Source organism: Corythoichthys intestinalis, chromosome 9, assembly GCF_030265065.1.
Source record: "Corythoichthys intestinalis isolate RoL2023-P3 chromosome 9, ASM3026506v1, whole genome shotgun sequence".
Classification (NCBI taxonomy): domain Eukaryota; kingdom Metazoa; phylum Chordata; class Actinopteri; order Syngnathiformes; family Syngnathidae; genus Corythoichthys; species Corythoichthys intestinalis.
The window spans coordinates 1,715,976-1,740,313 of record NC_080403.1 but is presented as its reverse complement, the minus strand read 5'-3'; the positions used below and the strand labels follow the sequence as shown (position 1 = coordinate 1,740,313).

The following is a 24,338-nucleotide window of genomic DNA, read 5'->3' as shown; positions in this document are numbered from 1 at the left end:
CCATATGTGTTTTCTGGGGCTGTTATCTGAAATTGGGTGACGATTAAGATATGAACTTTTATTATTACAAGAAAACCTATTACATGACCAGATTAGACCAAAACATTTCGACTGGAAAAATATACAGAAATGAAACATCACCTGTCTAAACAGCATGAGTGCCCTCTAATGCGTACTCGTTGCACGGATAAACATACCATGAAATTAAAACGCTCATCTCTCCGGCTTTCTGTGGATTATCGGAGCCAAATAAAAACTGGGAGAGAGTTTGAAATCCGCTGTTTCAAGTAATGTGGGCGGCAGCGCTCGATGAGAAATTTATGTTGCTTGTGTGTGGTCATGTGACTGTATTGTCACGTCTGATTGGTAACAGGGAGTCATGTGATTATTGTTGCAATGACTCATTGGTGAAACGACTCTAGTGTAGCCCAAAGTAGAGGAAAAATGGTAGCATTTCTTCGTCACGCTTCTCCATAAAAGTATAAAGTATGGCATGGTAAAAATACTCTGTGAAGTACAGTACATTTTTCTCAAAAGGTTACTGAAGTAAATGGAAAGGAGCAAATAAATGTGTTACTAACTTCTTACTTACCGGGTTTTCTTATAAATCTGAAGTCATATTGGAAATATTCTTTAGCGGTCACCCAACACCGACTACCTCCAGCCGAAGGCCAGCCTTGCCTTTCCACATAACTTTGTCAAAGTATGAAAATATCAAAGATGTGCACCTCCAGAATATGCTCATTGAAAGAAAAAAAATCATTTTTATGATGTGTAATAGTGGAGAAAAACGTAAATAAAAAACAGTATTTCCGGGATGTGACTGTCCTTAGTACGGGCAGATGTCTTACCAATGCCTGTACTATTTTAGCCAATCAAATGCGAGTATCCTAGATTGCCTGCCCTCCTCATGACATTAGAAAAAAACCATCAAACCAAGCACTCAGTTTATAAGTGTTTATTTGCATGGGTTTACGCACGTCACACAATCTACCAAGCAGCGTAATTTTTTTGTGTTTACACATCATTTTCTCCTATATCAAAGGTCTGAGAAACTAGCGATTTGAATACGTTCATACTTTAAGAGTCTGCCTTTAAACAATGCAATATTTTTTTCTGTCAATTGAATCAATGGGTATCAGCTTACCTTCGTGAAGTTGGCCCCCCATCAGATGCAAATTTATATAAAAATGATGTCAATAGTTTGTGCTACATTTGTGTGGTAAAAATTTTGTTTGTGCTGCTATCCTTTTTGAGATATTTACAATTCTTTTATCGGTCAACCTGAGGTCATCCAGCTGCCCATTTTGATTCAAAATGTCTAAAAATGGTGTCAATTGTTTATGCTTCATTTGTGCTGTAAAAAGTTTAGTTTGTGCTGCTATCGTTTTTGAGACATTAATTTTGAGTGATGATGTCACGCAGCCCCCCATTTATTGCAAAATAGACCCAAAATGGTATCAATCGTTTGTGCTACGTTTGTGCTACGTTTGTGCTTTAAAGTTTTCGTTTGTGCTGCTATCATTATATAGATATTCAGATATTAATTTCGAGTGACGTCCATCGCAGCCCCTCCGTCGCGGCTGACGGAGCGCACCAACTCTCTTAATAACAGAGGGGTGCCCCAAAAACTAGCGCAAACGTAACACAAACAAATGACACCCCTTTGGGTCCACTTTGCAGTAAATGCGGGTCTAAGAGTCACGTCATCACTCAAAATTACTATTACTGCAAAATGGACCTGAAGGGGTGCCATGTGTTTGTGCTACGTTTGCTTTAGTTGTTGCGACACACCTCTGTCATTGAGAAAGTTGGTATGCTCCATCAGCAGTGGGAGTTGGATACGGAAAAGCTGCGAGTGACGTCATCACTCGAAATGTATATCTCAATATTTACAAACTACCACACACGAAGCATAAACGATTGACACCATTTTTAGCCATTTTTAAACAAAATGGGGGGCTGGTTGACCTCAGATTGACCCACGAAAGAATTGTAAATATCATTCAGGCCTATTTCAAAGAGTCATTCATTCTTTTGTTTAGATATCATAGATAGATAGCAACACAAACAAAACTTTATACAGCACAAACGATTGACATCATTTTTATATAAATTTGCATCTGATGGGGGGCCAACTTCATGAAGGTTATCAGCAGTGTTGTTAATAACGGCGTTACAATATAACGGCGTTACTAACGGCGTTATTTTTTTCAGTAATGAGTAATCTAATTAATTACTTTTCTCATCTTGGCAACGCCGTTACCGTTACTGATGCGGGAAAGGCGTGCGTTACTATGCGTTACTAAGTTGGTTGAATAAAAAAAAAGTCTGAGAGAAACGGACTCACGGGGACGAGAGCAGAGCAGGAGTGGGGAAGACGCCGTTGCAACCGCGATGCTAGGTGGCTCCAATAATACCTGACTGCAGCCATAGCTGACAAACTACGCCCACATGACACGGTAGATATCATATTATAGAACTAGATGCAAATGATAGACACTGCTGCACTGCCAACATGTTTTAAGGACTACATGCGTTTGTAAACAGCCGCCATCTTAAAGCAGTAGACCTCTCAGGAAGGCCCTGATGTAGAGGTCCTTCCTAGCGAACCTAAGTAATTTTTTTAAATTTAAAATGCTCCTAAATCGGCAAAATCTTAACTTAAATCTATCTTTAAATGATGAAACAGTTTTAAAACTTACACATGTTTAAAGTAGACAGAAGGGAACTAATGCAATAACGGGAGAAATTTTAACAACTTTAACGATTGATTCACAACTTTAAATGACTTCCACACATAGCAAAGGTTACTAGCTAGTTATCGCAATACCCTTGTGTCTAGTTAAGTGGAGGGTAAAGAATTGGGCTAGGGCCAATTGTCCCCCAAACACTTTAAGCTTCACATTGTGTGACCTGTGTGTGTGTGTGTTTTTTTTTTTTTTTTGAGAAAGAAAAAAACATATCACTAGTTACTTTGCCAAGTAACTAATTACTCTTACATTCAGGTAACTGAGTTACTAACGCAATTACTTTTTGGGAGAAGTAATTTGTAATTGTAATTAATTACTTTTTTAAAGTAAAATTAACAACACTGGTTATCAGGTTCAGTCTAAATGTGTCAGTCTGTTCTTGCAATTGATCTCTGTATTCCCATTTACTGCTAAGTAATGATTTACGATGACTTTTAAAAACGAGCATGTGGATTGTGGATACCGAAAATGCTTTGGCTAATAACATAGCAGGAACCAAAGGATTGATTTATCTTGGATCTTCCATAAATCCCCCCTCCTCAAAGCCAGCCCTCCAGCATTTGACCAATCAATCAGTTTTGTAACCTTTGACCAAATCTCCTGCGTCGTTTCATATCCTCCTCATATTTTTTTCATTGACCCTTGTTTTGAAGACACAGGAATATTTCAATTCTTCCGCTTCTCTTTTCCACAGCACCCCGATTTCCTCTTCCACGTTCCATCCATTTGTTCTTTCTCTCTTTTGATCAAAAGTAGGTCAGTCAGCATCATTGAGCTGCAGCTCCTTCCAAGCATGACATCCATACACACATGCACACACACGCACTTATTTCCCGATAACCGCTCATTCAACCTGCCTCCCTCTATCCTAAGTCTTATGTACTCTGTACCTTTCCAAAGGATGTTAGCTGAAGAGTTTAATGGGTCTGACGGTGCTTTGTGTCCTCACCTTTTTCTCCTGTTAACCAAAGAAAGGCTTTTTTGGCAATAAACAAAAGTAGAAAGGTGGAACCATGGAAGAAATATTTTATGTCTTCTTTGCCTGTACTACAGTTGAATTGTTTTCAGCAGATACAATATACGTAGTATTTCAGTTGTGTTGACTAGCAATTAAAGGGCCAAATTCAATTGCCTTGTGAAAAAGTCAGTTATTTAACATAAAACCTTGACTTTGCGCTACAGTGTGTCAATTAAGAGTGTAACGTTATTCGTATTTATTCCGTACGGTCATGGTACGGGCATCACGGTTCGGTGCGGGCAGTCAGACGGAGTGTTGTGTTTGGCAGCCCTTTTAATTTTCGTCTTAGTCTTTTGGACGATAATACTTACTAGTCTTAGTCATATTTTTGTCATCACAAAATGTGGTTTGTTTCAGTCTAGTTTTTGTCGACAAAAACTCAAAACTTATTTCGTCCAGTTTTAGTAGACGTTTACTAAAAATGTTTTTGTCTGTAAAATTAAAAAAAATTCTCCAAAAATAAATAAATAAATTAAGTTTTCCAACTATTTCAAATGAACAGTGACAGACGAGCACATATTGTAACGTCTACTAGGACAACGCCAACTTGGTGACACTACACACTCAGCAGGAAAACAGTACATTATTTTCAATGAATGATACCCACCTGGATGCCACGAACTGTATGTAGAAAAAGTTGTCTGAGAGTTTAAGAGCATGCTCACCATTAGCATTAGCCTAATGATAACACTACAAGTTACATTTAGTGTGTGATGATCACTCAGCACAGACATTAAAAGTGCCTGTGACACCATTAAAAAAAATCTTAAATAGCCTTATTATGTCAATTAAAATCACATTTTGAGACGATTTGACTATAAACAACAATTTGGCAAAGTGCAGTTGATGAGAAATTAGTCTTTTAATCTGCCCTTTAGCCCCGCCTGTCATTATAGCACTCTAGCGTTCCCAGCTGGTGGATGACGTCGGCAGGGTAACGATTTCTGCTCATTTAGAATTCAGCCCACTGAGGGGGAAGATTCAGAATGAAATGTGGCAGAGAGCAGCAAAATGTCATGATTGTTTCAATCTCTCTAATATTTTTACAGGATATTCTTTTTATTTAACTAAGTTTCCCCAATTGCTAAATAAATGATATGGTAATGGCAAATAATAGTCTTGTGCTAAATGGAATATGAAATATTAAAAATGCATCTATTCAGTATGACAGGGTAAAATTACTGCATAATGGTCAAAACTGCCGACTTCTTGACCTCCAAATTATGCTACTAGAAGTAGTCCGGCTTTTGTCATTTCCCTGCCCTGGCTTCAGAGACGGAAGAAAGAGTGTAAACAAAACAGGAGGCGTGACAGCTAACCGATATGCTAACACGAACCGAGCGACTTTTCCAAGTCTTTTTCTCGCCTTTTGAAAACGAAAAATCAAACAAAACTATCCTGACTCATGCCACACACGGTGGCGAGGGTGACAGCCTTCACCGATCGGCCAGCCCCCGGCGGCTGTGAGCAACTTTCAGCTCATCGTTCATCTGCTGCGGGCAGGAGTACTTGTTGCTGGGGATGCACCTGGAGAATGACTGCCAAACAAACCGGCCGATGTCGGAGGAGCATGTGGCTGGCCAAGCCGAGGATAATGATCTGGTGGCGGGCAAATGAAGAGGACCGACAGGGTGGAAGTGACTATGGTATGTGACAAGCCTAGTGGCCTTCTCGGTGGGCAGGGAGCATTGTCAACCACAAAATGCTAGCCACCTCCTTATTAAAATGTGTACCATGATCCCAGTATTTGACATAATAATACTCAATGGGGAACATTTTGAAAACCAAAAAGGCTCACACGCCTCTCCCTGGTGCACCAACATAATCCGCAGTACTTCTGTATGCTTTATAGTAATGGCTGTATTGTGAGATGGTGACCTGGCTGACGTCACATTCATATTCCTCCTCAATCCAGGAAGTCACTCATTTTCTTGGCACGGGATTAAAAAAATTGAATAAATAAATCGATCACTTGCCCACACATTCAAGCGGTACATTTAATAAACAAGCTTTTTGCTCTCATAGGCACTTTAAAGGCTAAAGCAACATTGCATATTCTCTCTGGCCAAGATAAGAAAACAAATCTTACCGTGTGGCGTGTGTGCAAGCCTAGCGAGTGCAGAGAACAAAGCACTGGTGATTGGTTGGGAGCGCAGCACATCACATGAGTGGCACAACCAGACACTGCTACGATGCAGGCTAACTACAATACAAATTTATATCGCCTTAATAAGATTATTGCTTTCAAATCTAGTCAAATAATTGTCTCCATCTTGTTTTGAGTGTGAAAGACTAGTTAACAGATTAATGTGTAAGATTATTGCACTTATTTTAAGTAAATGTTACTATTTGTTCTTATTAAGCCCATACATCTAAAAGTTGGTCATTTTCCCACCCCAATCATGAAAATTTGCTTTCAAATACGGAATGGAATGGAATTTTATTGTCATCATCATTGGTATCATTGACAATCATTGACAATTACAAAATGTGATATGATTTGCCCGAAGGAACCGAACAAGAAGACAAAGGCGGATGGGATGAAGCATATGCTTATCAGTTTCCCGTTCCCCATACAACTAAAGACGCACATTCAGGCATGGAACATACATCAAAACTGTACAATAACACAATCAACAATCTGGGTTTAGTAACTTAGTGTCCAGTCAAGCAGCTCGATTAATTTCAGGGCGTACAAGGTTATGTTTGAAACCCAGAAAGGCTCACATGCCTCTCCCTGGTGCACCAACATAATCCGCAGTACTTCTGCATGCTATATAGTAATGGCTGTATTGTGAGATGGTGACCTGGCTGATGTCACATTCATATTCCTCCTCAATCCAGGAAGTCACTCATTTTCTTGGCACAGTGGTATTGGTTTCATCAGTCCACAAAATATTTTGCCAAAACTTACGTGGAGTGTCCAAGTGCCTTTTTGCAAACATTTAACGAGCAACAATGGTTTTTTTAGACAGCAGTGGATTCCTCTGTGGAGTCCTCCCATGAACACCATTCTTGGCCATAGTTTACATATAATTGATGTGTGCACAGAGATACTGGACTGTGACAGTAATTTCTGTAAGTCTTTAGCAGACACTCTAGGGTTCTTTTCTACCTCTCTGAGTGTTTTGCGCTGAACTCGCGGCGTCATTTATGGTGGAGGGCCACTCCTTGGGAGAGAAGCAACAGTGGCAAACTCTCTCCATTTGTAGACAACTTCCGTGACTGTCGATTGATAAACAGCCAGACTTTTAGAGATGGTTTTATATCCTTTCCCAGCTTTACTGGACTGTCTCAGAAAATTAGAATACACAATATTCAAATTTTTTGAGACGGTCCTGTGTATATATACAGGACTGTCTCAGGAAATTAGAATACACAATATTCTAATTTCCTGAGACAGTCAGAATACACAATATTCTAATTTCCTGAGACAGTCAGGAAATTAGAATATTGTGTATTCTAATTTCCTGAGACAGTCTTGTATATATACACAGGACTGTCTCAAAAAATTAGAATATTGTGTATTCTAATTTTCTGAGACAGTCCAGTATATAAATCAACAATCCTTGATCGCAGGTCTTCAGACAGCTCTTTTGACTGAGCCATGATGCACATCAGACAATGCTTCTCATCAAGACACTTTTTACCAGGTGTGTGTTTTATAGTGGGCAGGGCAGCTTTAAACCATTCATCAGTGATTTGGGCACACACCTGACTTAAAATGTTTGGTAAAAATTGGTGTCAATTGCTCTTTAAGTCTCCTTAGGGAGAGGGTTCACTTACTTGTTTTTCCCCCCTTCTGTCATTGTTTGCATGCTATCTTCATTAAAATATAAAAAACGATAAATGTTTGGGTGGTTTTAGTCAAAGCAGACACTGTATTTTCATCTGTGTGAGTTCGACAAAGATCACACATTTGATGGTAGTTTTATGCAGAAATGTAAGAAATTCCAAAAGCTTCAGATACTTTTTCATACCACTGTATGTCTGTTAAGCTTATTTTCAGCTAGCTGTTTTTCTCATTTCAAGAAATCTAAGTAAAATTTACTCGAAGCACTGGCAGATAATTTCACTTATTTCTAGATTTACATGGAGAACAAGGGAATTTAACTAGTTTTAAAGAGGTCTGCTTTTGCAGTGTACACATAAAATGTCACGTATTGTCAACATGTGACGGAAACTATTGCGCATTTTCGTGTCGTTCTCGTCTCGTCAGATGAAAACTAGCATTAGGCTCATTTTTAGCATGTTATTGTTTCGTCATTGTCATGAAAAAAGCATTTGTTGATGAAATATTTTCACTATCATCACCACTGACGAAAACAACACTGGTCAGACGGCGAATACTTTGAGTAAAGAAAAAAAAAAGTCCTCCTTATTCCTTTGCACATAAACTGTGAATTAAAGAATGCTTTATTTTGCACTTTTTTTGCACAAGAGCTGCTTTTTAGTTTAAGCGAATAGAACCAACTTTAACTTCCAAATAAGGTGATTATAAAAAGCCTTTTTTCCCCCCTGTTGTACCGAACCTGTTCCAAAGTGTGACTCCCATACCTAGCCGAGGTATGTACTGAACCGTGACTTATGTGTACCACTACGCCTCGAGTATCAATATAATATTACTGTTGGACAAGATAATCTCAGATGGCTTAAATCTTGTTTTTAGCCACTGCAGATAGAAATACTATATGTTCTATGATTCACTTTCTTGGTTCTAAAGAAACACATATGCCATTTATCATGAAATAGTTAATTTCATGCATCCTCAACATACTTCATAATTATCCCATCAGCTTGCAAAAGCGGTTGTCATGACAACTCCTTTAAAAGACATCTGCACCTCCACCGAAATTATGTCACTGACTCAGCATGTCCTCCACAACCACTTTAGCATGTAACCTGTGACCTTTGTGTGCATAAGAGCCATTTATTTCAGTCTGTGCGTGTGTGTTAAAAGACCAGAGCTGGTGGCCTCTGGGACATTCATTAGGGCTCGCCCTGTTGCAGCCCAGCAGGGAAAAGCAGGTGATAGACTGAACATCATCCAAGTGTCCACACGCTGATACAAAAGCACATTTGTGGTCCTAGGGGATTGGCAAAAGTGTATTTAATGGAGTCTGTTATGATTGATGAATGATAAAAAGCAATACCGCTCATGTTAGAACAACTTTAAATCCTCTATTTACGTCATTCTTTATTATAACCACATTGCTGATTTTTCATTTAGCAACTGACACTTTAAAACGAGAAATAAAATAAAAGTAAAATGACTATCGAGTATTTCATTAAGTTTGATACCCAGAATCAGGGCCTGCTTGTGGGGAAAACAAAGAAACGTGGAGGAAGAGTGCTGTCAAAAAATGTTTGTTTGTTTCTGAATGTGCACGGTTACACATAACAGCCATACTTTCACACATCCTTTCAACTGGGGCAAGTAAACTACTTTTCCCTTTGGCAATGCACTTAACCCAGTTTAACATTTCATCTAGATATCCAGTATATGACATACTGTAGTCAGAAGGAATATATCGTTTCTAGTTTTGGGATGGCAATAGCTCGTCTGTTGGGATGCGGCCTTTAAAACCAAAAAGGGACAGTTCAAGTCCTCCAAGGGGAAAAAATGTCAACTACAGCATTCGAGGAGAACATTTTCAGGCACTTTGCTTGAAAAATTTTCTTACCCATCTAAAACTTGAGTTTGCCTTACACACACGTTAGCCAGGAAGCATTTTTTGAAAAATAAATAATTCAAATAAAATGAAGATAGATATAGAATATTGGCTAGACATCCTTATTAAGGACAACATATTACTAGCAAATTACCTGTGGTTAGTCACTCGTGCATTGACAAAAAAGAACTACCATGAATTGCAGTGCAAATTGACAGTTGACATTTCAACTGCACGTCGTGCTTTTATGCTTCAATTAAAAAAATACCAGCATCAGAGCTTGTCTTCAATTAACTAAGAGCAACTGGAAAAGCCCATGATCTTCCCGTGCATGCATGTCCACCCGGCAGTGGCGTCTCTACTCAGTGCCAAATTGAAGCATTTTACAAAGCAGAGTAAAAAAATGAAACCACTCGGTAGAATAGGGGTGTGACAAAATATCGAAGAGGTGGTATATAACGATACTTTGTAGGCAAAAAGGTTATCAATATGCTACTGCCAAGAATCGATAAGATCATTTAAAATGAAAGGGACCAACAGGTTACTGCCAATATCTTCCAATAGAATAGTGTCTACTTTAGTTCACTGGCTGCCATTGACGGTGCTAGACGTCCAATTCATGTTGACTGTATTAGATGTATAGCGCCATCAATGGCACTGAAACCAGTGCATTCAAAGCCAGTCTTTTGTGGGCATTTACAGGTAACTTCCTGTTCATTTTAGGCTATTTACAGATTACTTCCTGATGATTATGAGTCTCTTTATATTTGTTTGGAGGCATTCTCAAGTAATTTCTTGTTCAGTAACCCAAATTAAACAGGAAGTGATCTTTAAATATCCCCCAAATCAACAGGATAAATGCCCCCAAAAGAAGAGTTGTGACAGAAAATAAACAGGAAATTATGTGGAAATGCCCCAAATTAACTTATTGCCTGCAATTGGCTGCCCATTCTAACAGAATGGGTGTCTATTAGTGATGAGCTGATTCCTATTCAAAGCAATTTCAATTTTATTTGTATAGCCCTAAATCACAACAGATGTCTCAAAGGGCTTTGCAGAGGCAATATGATACACAATTAGAAATGAAGCAACAAAGATGAATAGATACAGTTCAAGTCCTGGGTATCCCCTATCCTTAAGACCCTCCATGCCGGCAAGGAAAAACTCCAAAAACTCCAGAGTCAATTGGGAGAAAAATGAGAAACCTCAGGGAGTACCACAGTCAGGAGGGATCCACTCCCAGGACGGATAGACAGGAACCCCAGAACTGCTAAGGGGAATTAGCAGGCGAAGTTATAGTCCGTAAGCAGAAGGATGACAAGAGCTTGTTTTCTGTTTATTAGTCGTATTGTAGAATATCCTAGTAGGATATTCTACAATGAGAGAGTACAGAGTGCTTTAATAGTCATTGACACACAAGACATGACAACGAAATTACGTTCGATGAGTGAGCATCGGGCCGCTGCAGATGAACAACTTCTCTCTCTTCTTCAGAAATTACAGAGCAAGTTACAGTGTGTACGACATATGTCATACAAAATAGCAGGGATATGACACGACGCACAGGTCACGTGCAGGAATATTATGTACGAAAAAAGGTAAAAACTGCCCAGTCATGGCTGGAAGGGCGGGGGGTGGCAGTGATAGAAGGACAGGATGGAAGCGGACTGGACGTAGGGAGGGGTGTGTGTGTGAGTGTGTGTTTGTGCACTTGTATAACAGTATTTGTGTGTTCATGTAGACAAAATAAGAGTTGCAGGCTCTGCGACCGTCCTTGGGAGGAGAGATCAAGGCAACAGATAGGGCCATCTGTGCGGCTCTCCCAGGAGGAGGGGGGGGGCAGGAAAGGGGGGGGTCAGGTAGGGAAGGAAAGATTTTTAGCTGAAATCAAGCAGAATCAAGAATTGTGTATGTCCCAAAAAAATGCAGTTGTCCTCAGTCAATCGCGCTCATCAAGGCGAAGGGAAGACCTCAGTTCCCTTAAATCCCTCGCAACATTCGCGGTCAGCCGCGACAGTTCCGCCAGCTGGTGCCTGATGGAATCCACCAATCTCCACCCCTCACCGGACTGAACTGTGCACGGACGGAATAAGTTCCCATTCCAAGCTTCCAACCGGTCCTCCGAAGCCTTGAATAAATCATCAAGGCGTAGTCCTGATGCCAGATCCCTTAAGTCCTTCCCAACATCAGCGGTCTGACGCAACAGCTCTGTGAGCTTGTGCCCGATGGTATCCACTTTCCTCCACCTATCCCAGGACCGGACCGTGCTCGCACACAATAAATTCCAAATTCGGGCTTCCATCCGGTCCTCCGAAGCGTACCTAGAGGTTCCCACCTGTATGGTAGAATGTGCATGCTCAGTTTAAATTTGAGCATACAGTTTGACTTTAGTGTAGCTTACTGGTCTGTAGGTAGCAAATATTTGCATCTACACACTACTGTACTGTATGATCCAATTTGACACTGGCAAAGTGATGATTGGACAAGTCCAACACTGTATTTTATACTATAAATCTATACTGTAAATCTATAAATCTATACTATAAATTAAATATATAAATGATGTATATTTTATTGTATTAGAAATCTGGCAGCAGGTAACATCGACCCTTTAAGTTGTTGTTGGAGAGGTTCTAGTCCAGGGGTAGCCAACTCCGATCCTCGAGGGCCCCTATCCAGCTTGTTTTCCATGTCTCCCTCCTTTAAAATACCTGAATCAAATGATCAGCTCATCAGTAAGCCCTGCAGGAGCCTGATAATGAACCTGATGATTTGAGTCAGGTGTGTTGGAGGAGGGAGACTTGGAAAACAAGCTGGATAGGGGCCCTCGAGGACCGCAGTTGGCTACCCCTGTTCTAGTCTATTCCAGACCACTGTCAAAGTCCCTTTGAGCAAGTCATCAAGAAATCCCTGGCACTTATGTATTCGTACGCTATGCTTCCTGGGGTGATCCAAAAATGTATTTTTATCCTATCATCCATAAGATTTTCTTTCCAAGTGTCAATATGCGGGGCTTCGTGGTTCTGGAAGACACTCTGTGTGCATACCACATTTCGTCTTTCGTTTTGTGCACGTTGTGCAGTGTTGCAGGGTCTTTTCAAGTCAGTCCTCAAGGCAAACTGTGTTGTAGTTTTCTTGTTAAATGTGAGCCTAACAACCTGAGGCAACACAGAAAAGAAGGACAACATTAGAGGGCAAGAAGAGCATCTTGAGATCCTAAAGGCTCCGGCTGGCAGACACTGGAGCTCTTTGAAAGCACAAGCTCTGTTAAAGCAACACGGCAGTTGCAGACAGTCCTTAGGCGTATGTGTTGTCTGCACTGTCTCTCCTCCTGTCTTCACTGCTCCAACATGTTTCTTCCTGTGCTCAGACGAGAGATTAATTAAAAAAACAAAATTTCTTTGCAGAGCAAATTTTAGTGAAGCGTTGTAGTTTTAATCATTGTGCCACACTATGTAATCTGATACTACAAACGGTAAAATAATAGATGGTAATAATTGCATTTTTAGCGCTTGCTCAATAGAAATAAAACTAAATATTATCTCTTTTGTTTTCTCTCAACAGGTCCGCAGGTCACAGACAAAACATTTGTGTCTACATCAGTTTTAAGGTAAGCCAATGCATCTGCATTTTATATATACTGTACAGTACTTAAGAGAGTTTGTGAGTCTTAATCTGACTGATTTTCAGCTCTCTACAGCAGGAGGTTTCCTATTTTTTCCCCGCATAACACCCACATTTGGCAAAGTCACTGTTGGAGAAGGGTTAGATTGTACATTTCCTTGAGGTTTTATTTATTTATTTTTTTAAACTCGATAAATAAGATATGAAATAGAGATTTATTAAAATGTTTAGTGTTCCTTCCAAGACAACACTCATGCAGATTAATATACAGTATGATCTTTCCCAATAAATTGTCTTTCCACTAGTTTTATTTTTTATTTATTTATTTTTTTATCTGTGACATATCACTTGGGTTAGCATGCAGTATTTATGTGTGTGTACTTAAATGCATTGCCCTCACCAGAATACTGCAGAATGTTGACAGTAATTGTGCATGATGGGGTCTCTGGTCTTGTGTTGGAGGGCAATTAGAGGTCAGAGAAGTGGCTGCGGGGAGAGTGCACTTTGTAAAACAGTAGGTATAGTCTTTTCAAAGGCTGCTTTTACATAAGCTTCGGATTCAGTTTATGGTCAATAATGCATATGATTGTGATGACCGTGGTGACAGTGTGCCCACACCACAACAAAACAATTTGTTCGAGAGCGATGATTTTATTTTTTTGTGAATATCACATTTTCTGGACTATAAGTCGCACTTTTTTCATACTTTGGCTTAGCCTGCGACCAACGTTCCCTCTAAGCTTCTGTTGCACAGACTCAGCGCATAATGCGCGCAATGATGTGTCAGCGCGATACTCCTATTGATGCATTCGATATGGCAATGTATTGGTGCGTTTGATATGGCAACGCGGCGCTCCCATTGGTGGTTACTGACACTACGATTGTATATAGTTGTGAACTGCATGACCTGGGAAGTGTGGAGAAAAATAAAGGCTGAAAAGTGAGCAAGACTCCTGTGCTGAATTGCTGAAGCCTTTTTCCGCTGCCAATTTGTGTAAGCGCTATAGTATTAATTAATATCTAATTTTAGAACTGATGTAATCTAGTTAATTAAACAATAATACTGTTTTCTGTACCATTCTGCAACGTAACTCAATGCCCAACAAGTGTCCAGCCAGTAAACCTCATAAAACCACTGAAATCCAAAAACTGCTTTTGGCAAAGTTATAAATATAACACACAATAAAACACAACAGGTTTCACACACAGAGTGGTTAGCACGGCTGCCTCGCAGTTCTAAGATCAGGGGTTCAATCCCGGACTCCGGCCTTCCTGTGTGGGTTTTATCTTGGTACTCCGGTTTACCCCCACATCTCAAAAACATGCATTGTTGGCTGATCGAACACTTTAAATTGTCCCTAGATATGAGTGAGTGCGCGAATGGTTGTTAGTCTCCTTGTGCCCTGCGACTATTCAAGAACATAGTATATACACATTAAAACTAAAGATAAGGTAAACGTTGACTTTTTTTTAAATAATAAAGATATGAGTAACATACATTATCAAAAATAAGTACAAATGAATGACATTATGCACAGTGAAATTTGAATATATTTTTAATATAAAGCAGCATTGCTTTAAAAAAAAAAAAAAAAATTTTTTATTATTATAAGGAAATAAATAAGTAGCCTTACATAAATTAACAAAAATAAGTCCAAAGTGCACATTAACATAGAAGACGTTCTGAACGTCCCAAATAAAATAAAATGAAATATAATAAACTTTATCAACAACACAACTTTTTTTTTTGCTGCCTGCATTGCTTTCTGTTTAGCGACGAGACTTGTCAGACACAAAGAGATGCTGGGCAGAACAATGTAGAATAAATAAATGAATAACAAATATCGGGGGAAACGTATTACGCTACACAAGCTCTTTAGTAGGCTTGTAGTTAACACTTTTGTATGTAAATCTGACGTTAGTAGATTGTTCTTTTTGGAGATGCGTGTGTGGCAGCGTGGCAGTTTTTTCTTCTTTTTTTTTTTTTTTTAAACAGTGTTTTGACAGTTGCCATCATATTTACGAGATCAAAGCACCATATGCCGGATGGCTTTCCGGCCCTGAAACTAATGCCGGAACTGCGTTACGGCCGGTTTTGGTACACTTTCACCCCTGACATCTCATAATCAACACGATTTTTGTCTTTTTCATTTTAAGTGGGCCAAATCAATGATACTGAAACTAATGAACGTTGCTGCTGTAATTTGATTGTTTTAATAAGGCATGTGACGTTATATGATCCAAGGTTTTAAACAGGCATGATACTGGTGTGTGTGTGGCCACAGCGTATGTTAAATTCAAATACGAATCCTTAGGTAGACATTTATAATATTACACAAAATAAGGAGAAAAGGTACTCAATTTAGTTGAAAAGCTTGCAAGGAGAAGGAGGGGAAATTATACAGCTTATGCTTTCAGCTTTCTAACTTTCCCTCCTTCACCTCGCTTTTTATTTGGGATGGCCCTAGCAACAGACGGTGTCTTGCCCTAAAAGGGAAAGGGGAAGCAAGCTGGGGACACCTCTTGTGTTTTTTGGCTACGTGTGTGCATGTAGGTGGAATTATATACATGTGTGTCAGCACATTTCAACAAAGCAAAGCTGCCTCTTTTGCCTGTCCTTGAATAGGCAAGAGGCCTCTTCAAGGCTTCTTCAAGACAAAACATTCCTTCTTTTTGAGCAACAATGAGCAAAAGCATTTCTTCATAGCGAGCAGCAATTGATTAGAGCAAATATATAATAATTATCTCATCAAATACATTTCATGAAGCAATAGCATTTGGCAAGTTATAAAATGCAACAATATGATTTCTTAAATGTCCCAGACAGTTTAGTTTCTCAATGTCTGTGGCTTGTCCTTGAAGTTAACATGTCGAACCTATGCCGGTTTAAACCGGTCAGAATGACAAGGCAGTTTTATCAAGAACTAAACATGTCAATAGTTATCAATCACTAAAATGTCTCTTTACTGCAATCAATTATGGAACATACTATTATAGCAATCAATACTTTATTGTGAGCCTTCATTGGTGAAAGCAAATATTTAATAACCAATTAATAAAAATCAGTGTACACATCTGATTTTGCTCACAGTGGTCCTCAGTGTGCTCAGTGAGCTTGTGTGTATGCTCAGACACATGAAAATCAGAGGGAACATTGCCTGCACCTTATACTTGCTAAGTCCAAATGAAATCCAGATGTGTCCTGTTTTTGTTATTTTGAAATGCTTGAGAGCCGGGCTGTATGAAACCACGCTGTCAAATAAAATCGGCGGACTTTCTCTTTTCGCACCCGAAACCAAAATGTCTGAGTTCAATGTCTTGCCACAACAGTATGCCTTATAATTGGGTGAATCTTATTTATGAAAAGATACTCATTAATTGACGGTGCACTGTATAATCTGAAAAATAAACTAATGTTGAATTTATCCATGAATAATAATGGAAGGGAATTGACATAGCCTTTGTGAATTAGCAATGTTAAATCTGCACCGCAGGGCTGATGTATGAGTTTTTTGTGATTCTTAAACTGCATGCCCTCTTCTGGCAAGTTTTGGAACTATCCTTATAGGAAGTTGGTTTTATATAGCAGGGATCCCCAACCACCGGGCTATAATAAATAACTTGTTAAAGACCGCAGTGTGGCATGTGCTTTTTGCACTCTATTGACTAATCCGAGTAGAGATTTGTGTACGTCGCCCTTTAGTGGTTGGTCACCATTACTGGGGTCTTTGCACACCTATAGCAGCCCAGAGTCAGTCAATGTAAACAGTAACGTTAGCTGTTGTTGATGGTGTACTGCGGGCGGCACACCTCAGCAATGGCGCACTGGGTACTTCCGGTCCCTTTGCTCGGTATCTTGCATCCATTTTTTTATATCTATGTGCGCTTGCCCTCAATAATAACGTAGGTGCATCAGATTTGTTGCTGTAAATGATAAGCCCACACGAAGCGGACTGAAAAACAGACATCTTTGGAAAGCTTTTTTACAGGGAAAAACCCATCTGCTGAGCCAGAAGTGGAGCGTGCAACATTCATGTCCATTCTGCATAATATGTGGCTTAAAGCTAGCAAAAAAGCCAACAAAAGCGAATGCACTGAGAATATCATACCTCGTAGCGAATTGTATTGCTAAAGCCAAGAAACCTTTCACGATTGAAGAAAAACTCATTATGCCTGCGGCCAAGGACATTTGCTGTCAAGTTTTAGGAGAGGCCGCTGTTAAGAAAGGTTGATTCAGTTGTTTATGTGGTCAACAACAGAGCTTTATCCATACTTTGCATTTGGCAAGCTTTCTTTTAGGATTTGAAAAAGGCATGGTGTTGGAATTACAGTTACCCCCCCACACAGCTTTTAACCATCGGGTTTTTACAATTTTAAAGTAAGAAGAAAGATGTTTGAAGTCACGACCACACGGTACATTCCTTGGCAACACTACGGTTGGTGTCCGAGTTTTCTGATTTGGGAGCGTGGTTTAGCTGTAGTTCCATTGTGTGTAGTGTTAGTCTAAGCTGACTGAGTTTGTCTCTGTGACCTAGAAGCAGATCAGATCCCATTTTAAGATTATATTTTTGCAAAAATTAAAATAATTGCAAAATGTTCAGATCCTTTTTCTGCCAACCAAAGTACTTATTAATAATATCAACGATATTACTTGATAAGGTTACATTAGAAAAAGAGCACATTCCAAAATTTCCAAAGGACTGTGGCTTTTTAGTATCCTAGAAGCTGTGACAGATGTAATGTTTTGCAATACAATTGTTTGTTGTCATGTTGACCTGTTTGTGTTTATCTTGTCTATATGATCTATGTGCATGTGATTCTTTGCGTGTATGTGTGTGCAAACAAATAAAGAATGTAAGCTAGGTCAGCTATAGAGAGGCAACTAATCATATATGCATTTCAAGTGAATTCATACATGCTGCCCCCCACATACACACATGTTTGCACTATTCAATGGGCAAATATGATCGCATCCATGCTTTAATTAAAATCCATTGTTTTCTATGCTTATTCTAGCTCTTTGATGACACTTGAAGTGGAAGGGATAAAATGCAATATACTGTACACAGGGGTTGGTTTTTAGTGTGATTACATGTGTTGCTTTCTAGCAGAAAGTCACTTTTGACCTTCTTTCTCAGTGGGTAAGGATTTAAGCATTGTGTAGGTCTATAATAAGAAAGAAGCTTTGGGGATTAATAGTTATCCGCATACATTACGAAACAAATTGTTGTGTTTGATGACAAGCTTAAGATTATCGTGTTATTTGCAACCTAAGCCTTCTACCAAATGTAAATAGGCTGTTCGCTTGAGTTCATTGCATTGTCTGATATGCACTTGAAGCAGACATGCTGTGTATTACTATTATTATTATCGTGTCCCGATCTGATCACATGATTAGAATTTGGGCCGATCGGGCCATTTTTCAGAGGATCGGAATCAGGTGAAAAGGATTGGGTTTTTAATTTAAAAAATATATTTTTTTTCTGCTTCATGCTCATCCAGCCTCTCACTTAGTGTGGCCAAACTTGGTTTTTTTTCTTGGTCACCAGATGGTGTTTGGTACTTAAAATTAACGATAATTGACATGTTTGTATTTTTGATCTCGCGAGAGAAGGCTTGGTAGCGCTACGATCAAAGATGCAAATGTGTCAATCATCGTTTAGTTTGTTACACACCTGTCTGTGGCAACTCATTCAAGTGAGGGACTGTTCTCGATAGCATGAGCGTCAAATGAATTGAGTGAATTTGAATGGACTCACTCAATGAAGCATTTAATAAAGGCAAGCATTGTTCTACGTTATTCTTGTTTAAAAATAATTCACTTTATGAAGGTGGCATGGTGGGTCAGTGATTAGCACGTCCACCTCACAGTTCTGTGCGCCTACATTTTGTGTTGGTGCACCTGAAGAAAAAAGCTGGGTGTACCCCACATTCTGCCTGGGGTTAGCTGTGATAGGCTCCAGAACCCCCATGACCCTTGTGAGGATAAGCGGTTCAGAAGATAAATGAATGAATTAATTATATGAATGTTAAGGAGGGTGATTAAAAGTACGGCATTAAAGGTGATGCAATGAAAAATGTGGGTGCGACTACATTTTTAGCTGGTGCAACCAATGCAAAAAGTAAGTGTGGAGTCTTGGCAATATGTTAAAATTGTATGTATATAATTGTATATCGCAATGTTAATATTTTCCAATATCATTTAGGCCTAATTAATATATTTTTTTAACTTGAAAAATTAACAAAATTATCCAGAAATACAATGGCATTGCCAAAAATGTATGTTTCATACTCCGCAACACTCCCGGAAACGGCGGAGGAAGTACTGTAAAAAGTACAGTACTGTAGCATGTTTGGAACTTTTGTTCAAACAAAAACAACAACAACAACAAAAATTCGGATTCGGACCGAGACTTGGTATCCGCAGATTCTCAAAATCAGGTGAGTCTGACTCAGGTTCAAAAATATGTGATCGGGACATCCCAAATTATTATGCTACTTTTTATAGTATATTCTCTGTCATTGTCAACAAGGTAGTTGAAGGCAAATGACTATTTCCAAGAACATTCAGAATTTTCGGTTGTGGTGGGGATGGTTGACAATCACTTTATACATCATTGGTGAGAAGAATAGGCAGTAGGGGAATGTATGGGAACTACACTCGACAGTGGCGCAGGAAGTGGGGTACTGAGGGTGAGGAGAATCCGGATGGTTGTCCTTCACTGAGACCGGCTCGCGTCCTATTGACCCCAACCAACTCCAGAGTTGGAAGCCAGGTCGGAGGAACAGATTGAGGGCCCTCTGATGCCTCCAACGCCGGCTGGAAGAGAGCGTGCTCGGCTGCGCCAAAGTCTTCTTTACATTTGCGGTATTTTATTCTGGACGGTGTGATTGCAGAGGACCACTAACCGGCTAGGTAGGGACTGTGTAGCGTCACTAGGAATACTATCGGCGACGCAATGATGTGTCAGCTTGACCCTCCTATTGGTGCGTTTGATGCGGAAACGCCACGCTCCATTGGTGTGGTAATCACATCACGATTGTATATAGTTGTAAAGTGCAGGACCTGACTGAGTGCGGAGAAAAGTATACAGTAAAAAGTGTTATTCTGTCAAGTGCTACACTTGTTTGTGTATGTGCGCGCGTGGATTTGTGGGCGGGGGTTTCGTCCATGGATTGTTGTGTGCTTTTGTGTGTGTTGAACGGAATTTAAACTGTAGCTAAACTGTAGTATTTGCCTTGGTGCATTTTTTTTTCAAAAAAAAATATTGTCACAATCTGATCTGATCACGTGGACTCCTCTGAGTCCGCGGGTGTACTGACCGCATGAGAGACATACGCAGTGGGCATTAGTATTGTGGCCCGCACGAATGCGGTCCGCATCGGAGCTGAGCGCAGTGCACACGGAGATGGTGGAATTTCGGGGTAACTCACCGAACACAGGTTTAGAACAACGGGTTCTTCTCAGACTACTGTTGCCTGGGTGTTGATCAGTCAAGCAATTATCAGACAGATGAAGTGAGAAAAGAAAGACTCTTGACAGCGTGGGAAAGCAAGAGTGATTGATGTAGCAAAAATGGGATGTGACAGGAATTCCCAGCTGAAGGTGAATTAGACCATGGACGATGATCTTCCAAGTGGAGCATCTGATCAGCAGTGCACACTGAAGTGTCAGCAAGTAATGTGACTACACACAAATGAAATTAAATTGAGTTCAATTGAATTGGCCAATCACGAAAAAGTAAAGTGTTGTTGGCTTTGGCTCACTTTTTATGTTCAGTTTCCACCCTCACGCATTTCAGGCCAGTCTCATGCCTTTAGACAACAGCAATCTGATGTATTTTTTTTTTCAATAGTTATTGGCATCAGGCTTTTAAAATCCCGTTTCGGTTCTGTTTAAGGTGTTTGCCTTTCAACCAATTTCAGGTAGGCATCTGTCGGCCCTGGAAGGGTTAAGTGATCTTGGAAAATGTATGGACAAATTTTGGCGTGTGACCAAATCACTATCTATTCTGCCTTGGGAGCCAAACAAGGACCAGCTGTGAATATGGGCCACCATACAGTCTGTAACCATACACATGCATATCCTGCACATACTACACTACGTTCACTCACACAGTCTGTAACCATACACATGCATATCCTGCACATACTACACTACATTCACTCATTCATCTTTTGTACCTGTAGTACCTACAAAAAAATTGTATCCTTTTCATATAAATTGTGGGGTTACAAGAAACAAAATTTACCCTAAGGTTCATTGTGTTATTAATTGTAATAATAACAAATAATAATATAAACAAATAATTAAAAGAAATAAAGTAATTGAAAACTCAGACACCGGAACTGTTGCCATCTGGCCTGGTTTTAGATGTGGACTTCCACCCATATTTCAGCCTGAATTTGGACAGCACACAAACAACTCGGTGTCCTCGTTCCTCATGCACCTTTGTCTGTTCCATACGCATAGATGGTTGGTTGGTTTTTTGGGACCCGTAACATACTGCTTATCCTCTTGAGGGTTACAGGGGTCCTGCAGCCTATCCCCGCTAACTATGGGTAGGAGGGGAGTACACACTGAACTGGTTGCCATCCAACACTACACTATTGCAATTTTTCAATCTATCTGTCTCTGTGCCCGTTAACAGGTCAGCCGCGTGACTGACCGAGGAACCATCAAGTCTGTCAGCAGTGGTGAGACCGGCCAATCAGGGGAGTAGAGATGTTGAGGCAGGGCAGGCATTTGGCCCTGGCTTTAATGTCATTCCAGCTTCTGCTGTGGCGCGAATCTGTGACAATCGAAGTGCCACAAGACCGTAAGTCACCAGTCATCTGAATCAATTTGAACTAGCCAAAATCTATGTTGTTTATTTAAACATTTTGAACAAAAGAATTGTAAATTTTCTGAAACTGCAGATGTGATGGAAGCTTGATGATTTTAATGTGGGTAGTGTTAACTGTAATAAGTACTGATTTAATTTTGAATACCTAAAGCTTTTGATCATTGCATGATCAAGTGACCCCAAGATATTCTCCAGTCAAGGTACCAGAACCGCCTGATACAAGTGTTTTTATTTCAAACTAAGCTACTTCCCTCCACACCACATAATGTATCAAGGCATGTTATCAATTGTTGTTGAGAATCAGAACCATGACCAGAGATGTAATGTAGCAGTTGTCTTCTTCTTTTGTATTACAGTTGTGTGTCACGTTAAATGACTCACAGGTTTTTATTGATTTCAAGACACACTCCCATTTACACAGCATGTTTGCAAGCACCCACACATTGTAACAAATGGGCACTATACGTACTATAAGTATTTTAATGAATTCCCAAGTGAATGTCAACTTGAATTGAGACCTCAAATAGGTCCGTATTTCTTCTTTACTCTGATCAAATGGACACCCTTGACTGAATAGATTTGCATACATTCCCTTTTAAAGAATAGCTGAACGGTGCTGAGTGTAATTTGGTTTAACATTGAAGTGCATTTACATTTTGAGCTGCCATAAATATCAAATGAACACATGCGCACAATCACTGCAGTCAGCTGCTTTGAACCACTATGGTTTCATCTAAGTCTGCCTAACCTTTCAACCAAAGGCCTATGATCTTCTATTGATCTGAAGCCAAGTTACTCACATAGCACAACATATTTGTATAATTCTTGTAGATATTTGGATATTTCTTCGTGTATGTATTCACACGCACAGGTAGTCCCCGGGTTACGATGTACCATACGTGTTGTTGTTTTTTTTTTAATAATGTTGACTTTTGGTTTGTGATGTATGCTTTTATCTTGGCGCAGGAAGCGTAGAGCAGGTAGTACTAATGATGAGAAAGACCGCATGTACGCACGAAGAAGAACGTATTTGCGCACACAAATAAGTGTGCATGCGCACACACGAGGAAGAGCGCATTTGCTCCTACGAACAAGAGTGAGAGAGATACAGCTACAAGTCTGCGTGCACATTTGTTGCTTGTGAGGCATTCAAAGATGCAACACCTGTATTTAACACCTTTTGTAGTGTTTATTGTGCGTTTTAAATTATGGTCTAATACTTGGGACAGGTTTATGTGATTGTTTTTGATGATGTGAGGACGCTAACTGATACACGCTAATCATTTGTTTGGACTGTTATTGCTGTATCAGCAACTAGTTATAAACGGAAATTTGAATTGCTGTTATTGAAGATGAAAATGATAGAAGTTCATTGTATTTTATTTCTGCAAGTGTTGATGTCATGAGCAGCTGAATAAAGTCAGGAAACCACACAGACGTCTGACATCGTCATTTTAGAGCTTATTTGGCTGTCTAGCTAGTACTTAGCTCCAACATCTTGGCGAGGACAGTACAATGAAATATAATACATGCTTCTGGATAGTTATCGTGAGATTTAGAGGGTATTTAGAGGTAATTAAAGGGTTCATTCCCATTTATGCGGACATTTGGGTTACATCAACAGCATAGGAACTTGTTCATAACCCGGGGACTACCTGTAATTGTAGTAACGAACAGGTTATGAGAGTCCTATTGTCTGTAAAATAGAATTCTTTTATCCGTACCATCTCGTAAATGCATCTGGTCAATCGTAATTGAATCATATTTACTACGTTTAGCTATAGCTATATGCACAGTAGTACAGGATTCCCCCCTTCCAAGATAAACAAGCAATCCGAATTGTTCTAGCTGTACAATATTGTATTATTGCTGAGTCATGGTATCGAATGAATCAAAACTAAGATTAAAACAAAATGTTAGTGTTGTTCTGTTGTATTTGTTTATACGGGCTAGAGCAGAAATTTTCCTGATAAAATTAGAATGTTAGTGGAAAGAATATTCAGAATATTCCTGAGAGGTGTTGGTTGTGGCTGGCAAACACCGAGTGGTTGCACACTCATGGTGTGTGCTTTCTATATATCCCTGCAGTTCCACACAAACACACCATTATCTAATCATAATCATAATCATAACACCCTTGTTGTTGGTCAACTACTGTAAGCTTGAGGAGATGTGCTTCACTGCAGAAATGACAATTATTATGTCTGTAGTTGTGCACACAATTGTGTTAATATTATTTATCAAGACATGGTCACGACCCTCTGATGCAGAGTTGTCCATTAACTTAGCTTGCCATAACCCTAACCTTCATTAAATTATTTGGTATTGACTATGATAAAATAAACTATTTTAAATTAGGGGTGTGACAAAGTATCGAATTGGTGATATATCGTGATACTTTGTATCCATAAGGTTATTGATATGC

At 39.5% G+C, this 24,338-nt stretch overlaps 1 protein-coding gene across 16 annotated transcripts in view; it reads left to right on the top strand.

Annotated features, from left to right (window-relative positions):
* nfasca (neurofascin homolog (chicken) a) overlaps positions 1–24,338 on the top strand; it is a 280,053-nt gene that overhangs the window by 100,903 nt on the left and 154,812 nt on the right. For all 16 annotated transcript variants that reach the window (XR_009064442.1, XR_009064443.1, XM_057846447.1 and 13 more), the window contains exons 2-3: positions 13,008–13,053; positions 21,719–21,886. Coding sequence is in view for 14 of the 16 variants with exons in the window: in XM_057846447.1 (XP_057702430.1) it covers positions 21,793–21,886 (94 nt within the window). In the remaining 2 variants the exon portion in view is untranslated. The remainder of the gene's footprint in view (positions 1–13,007; positions 13,054–21,718; positions 21,887–24,338) is intronic.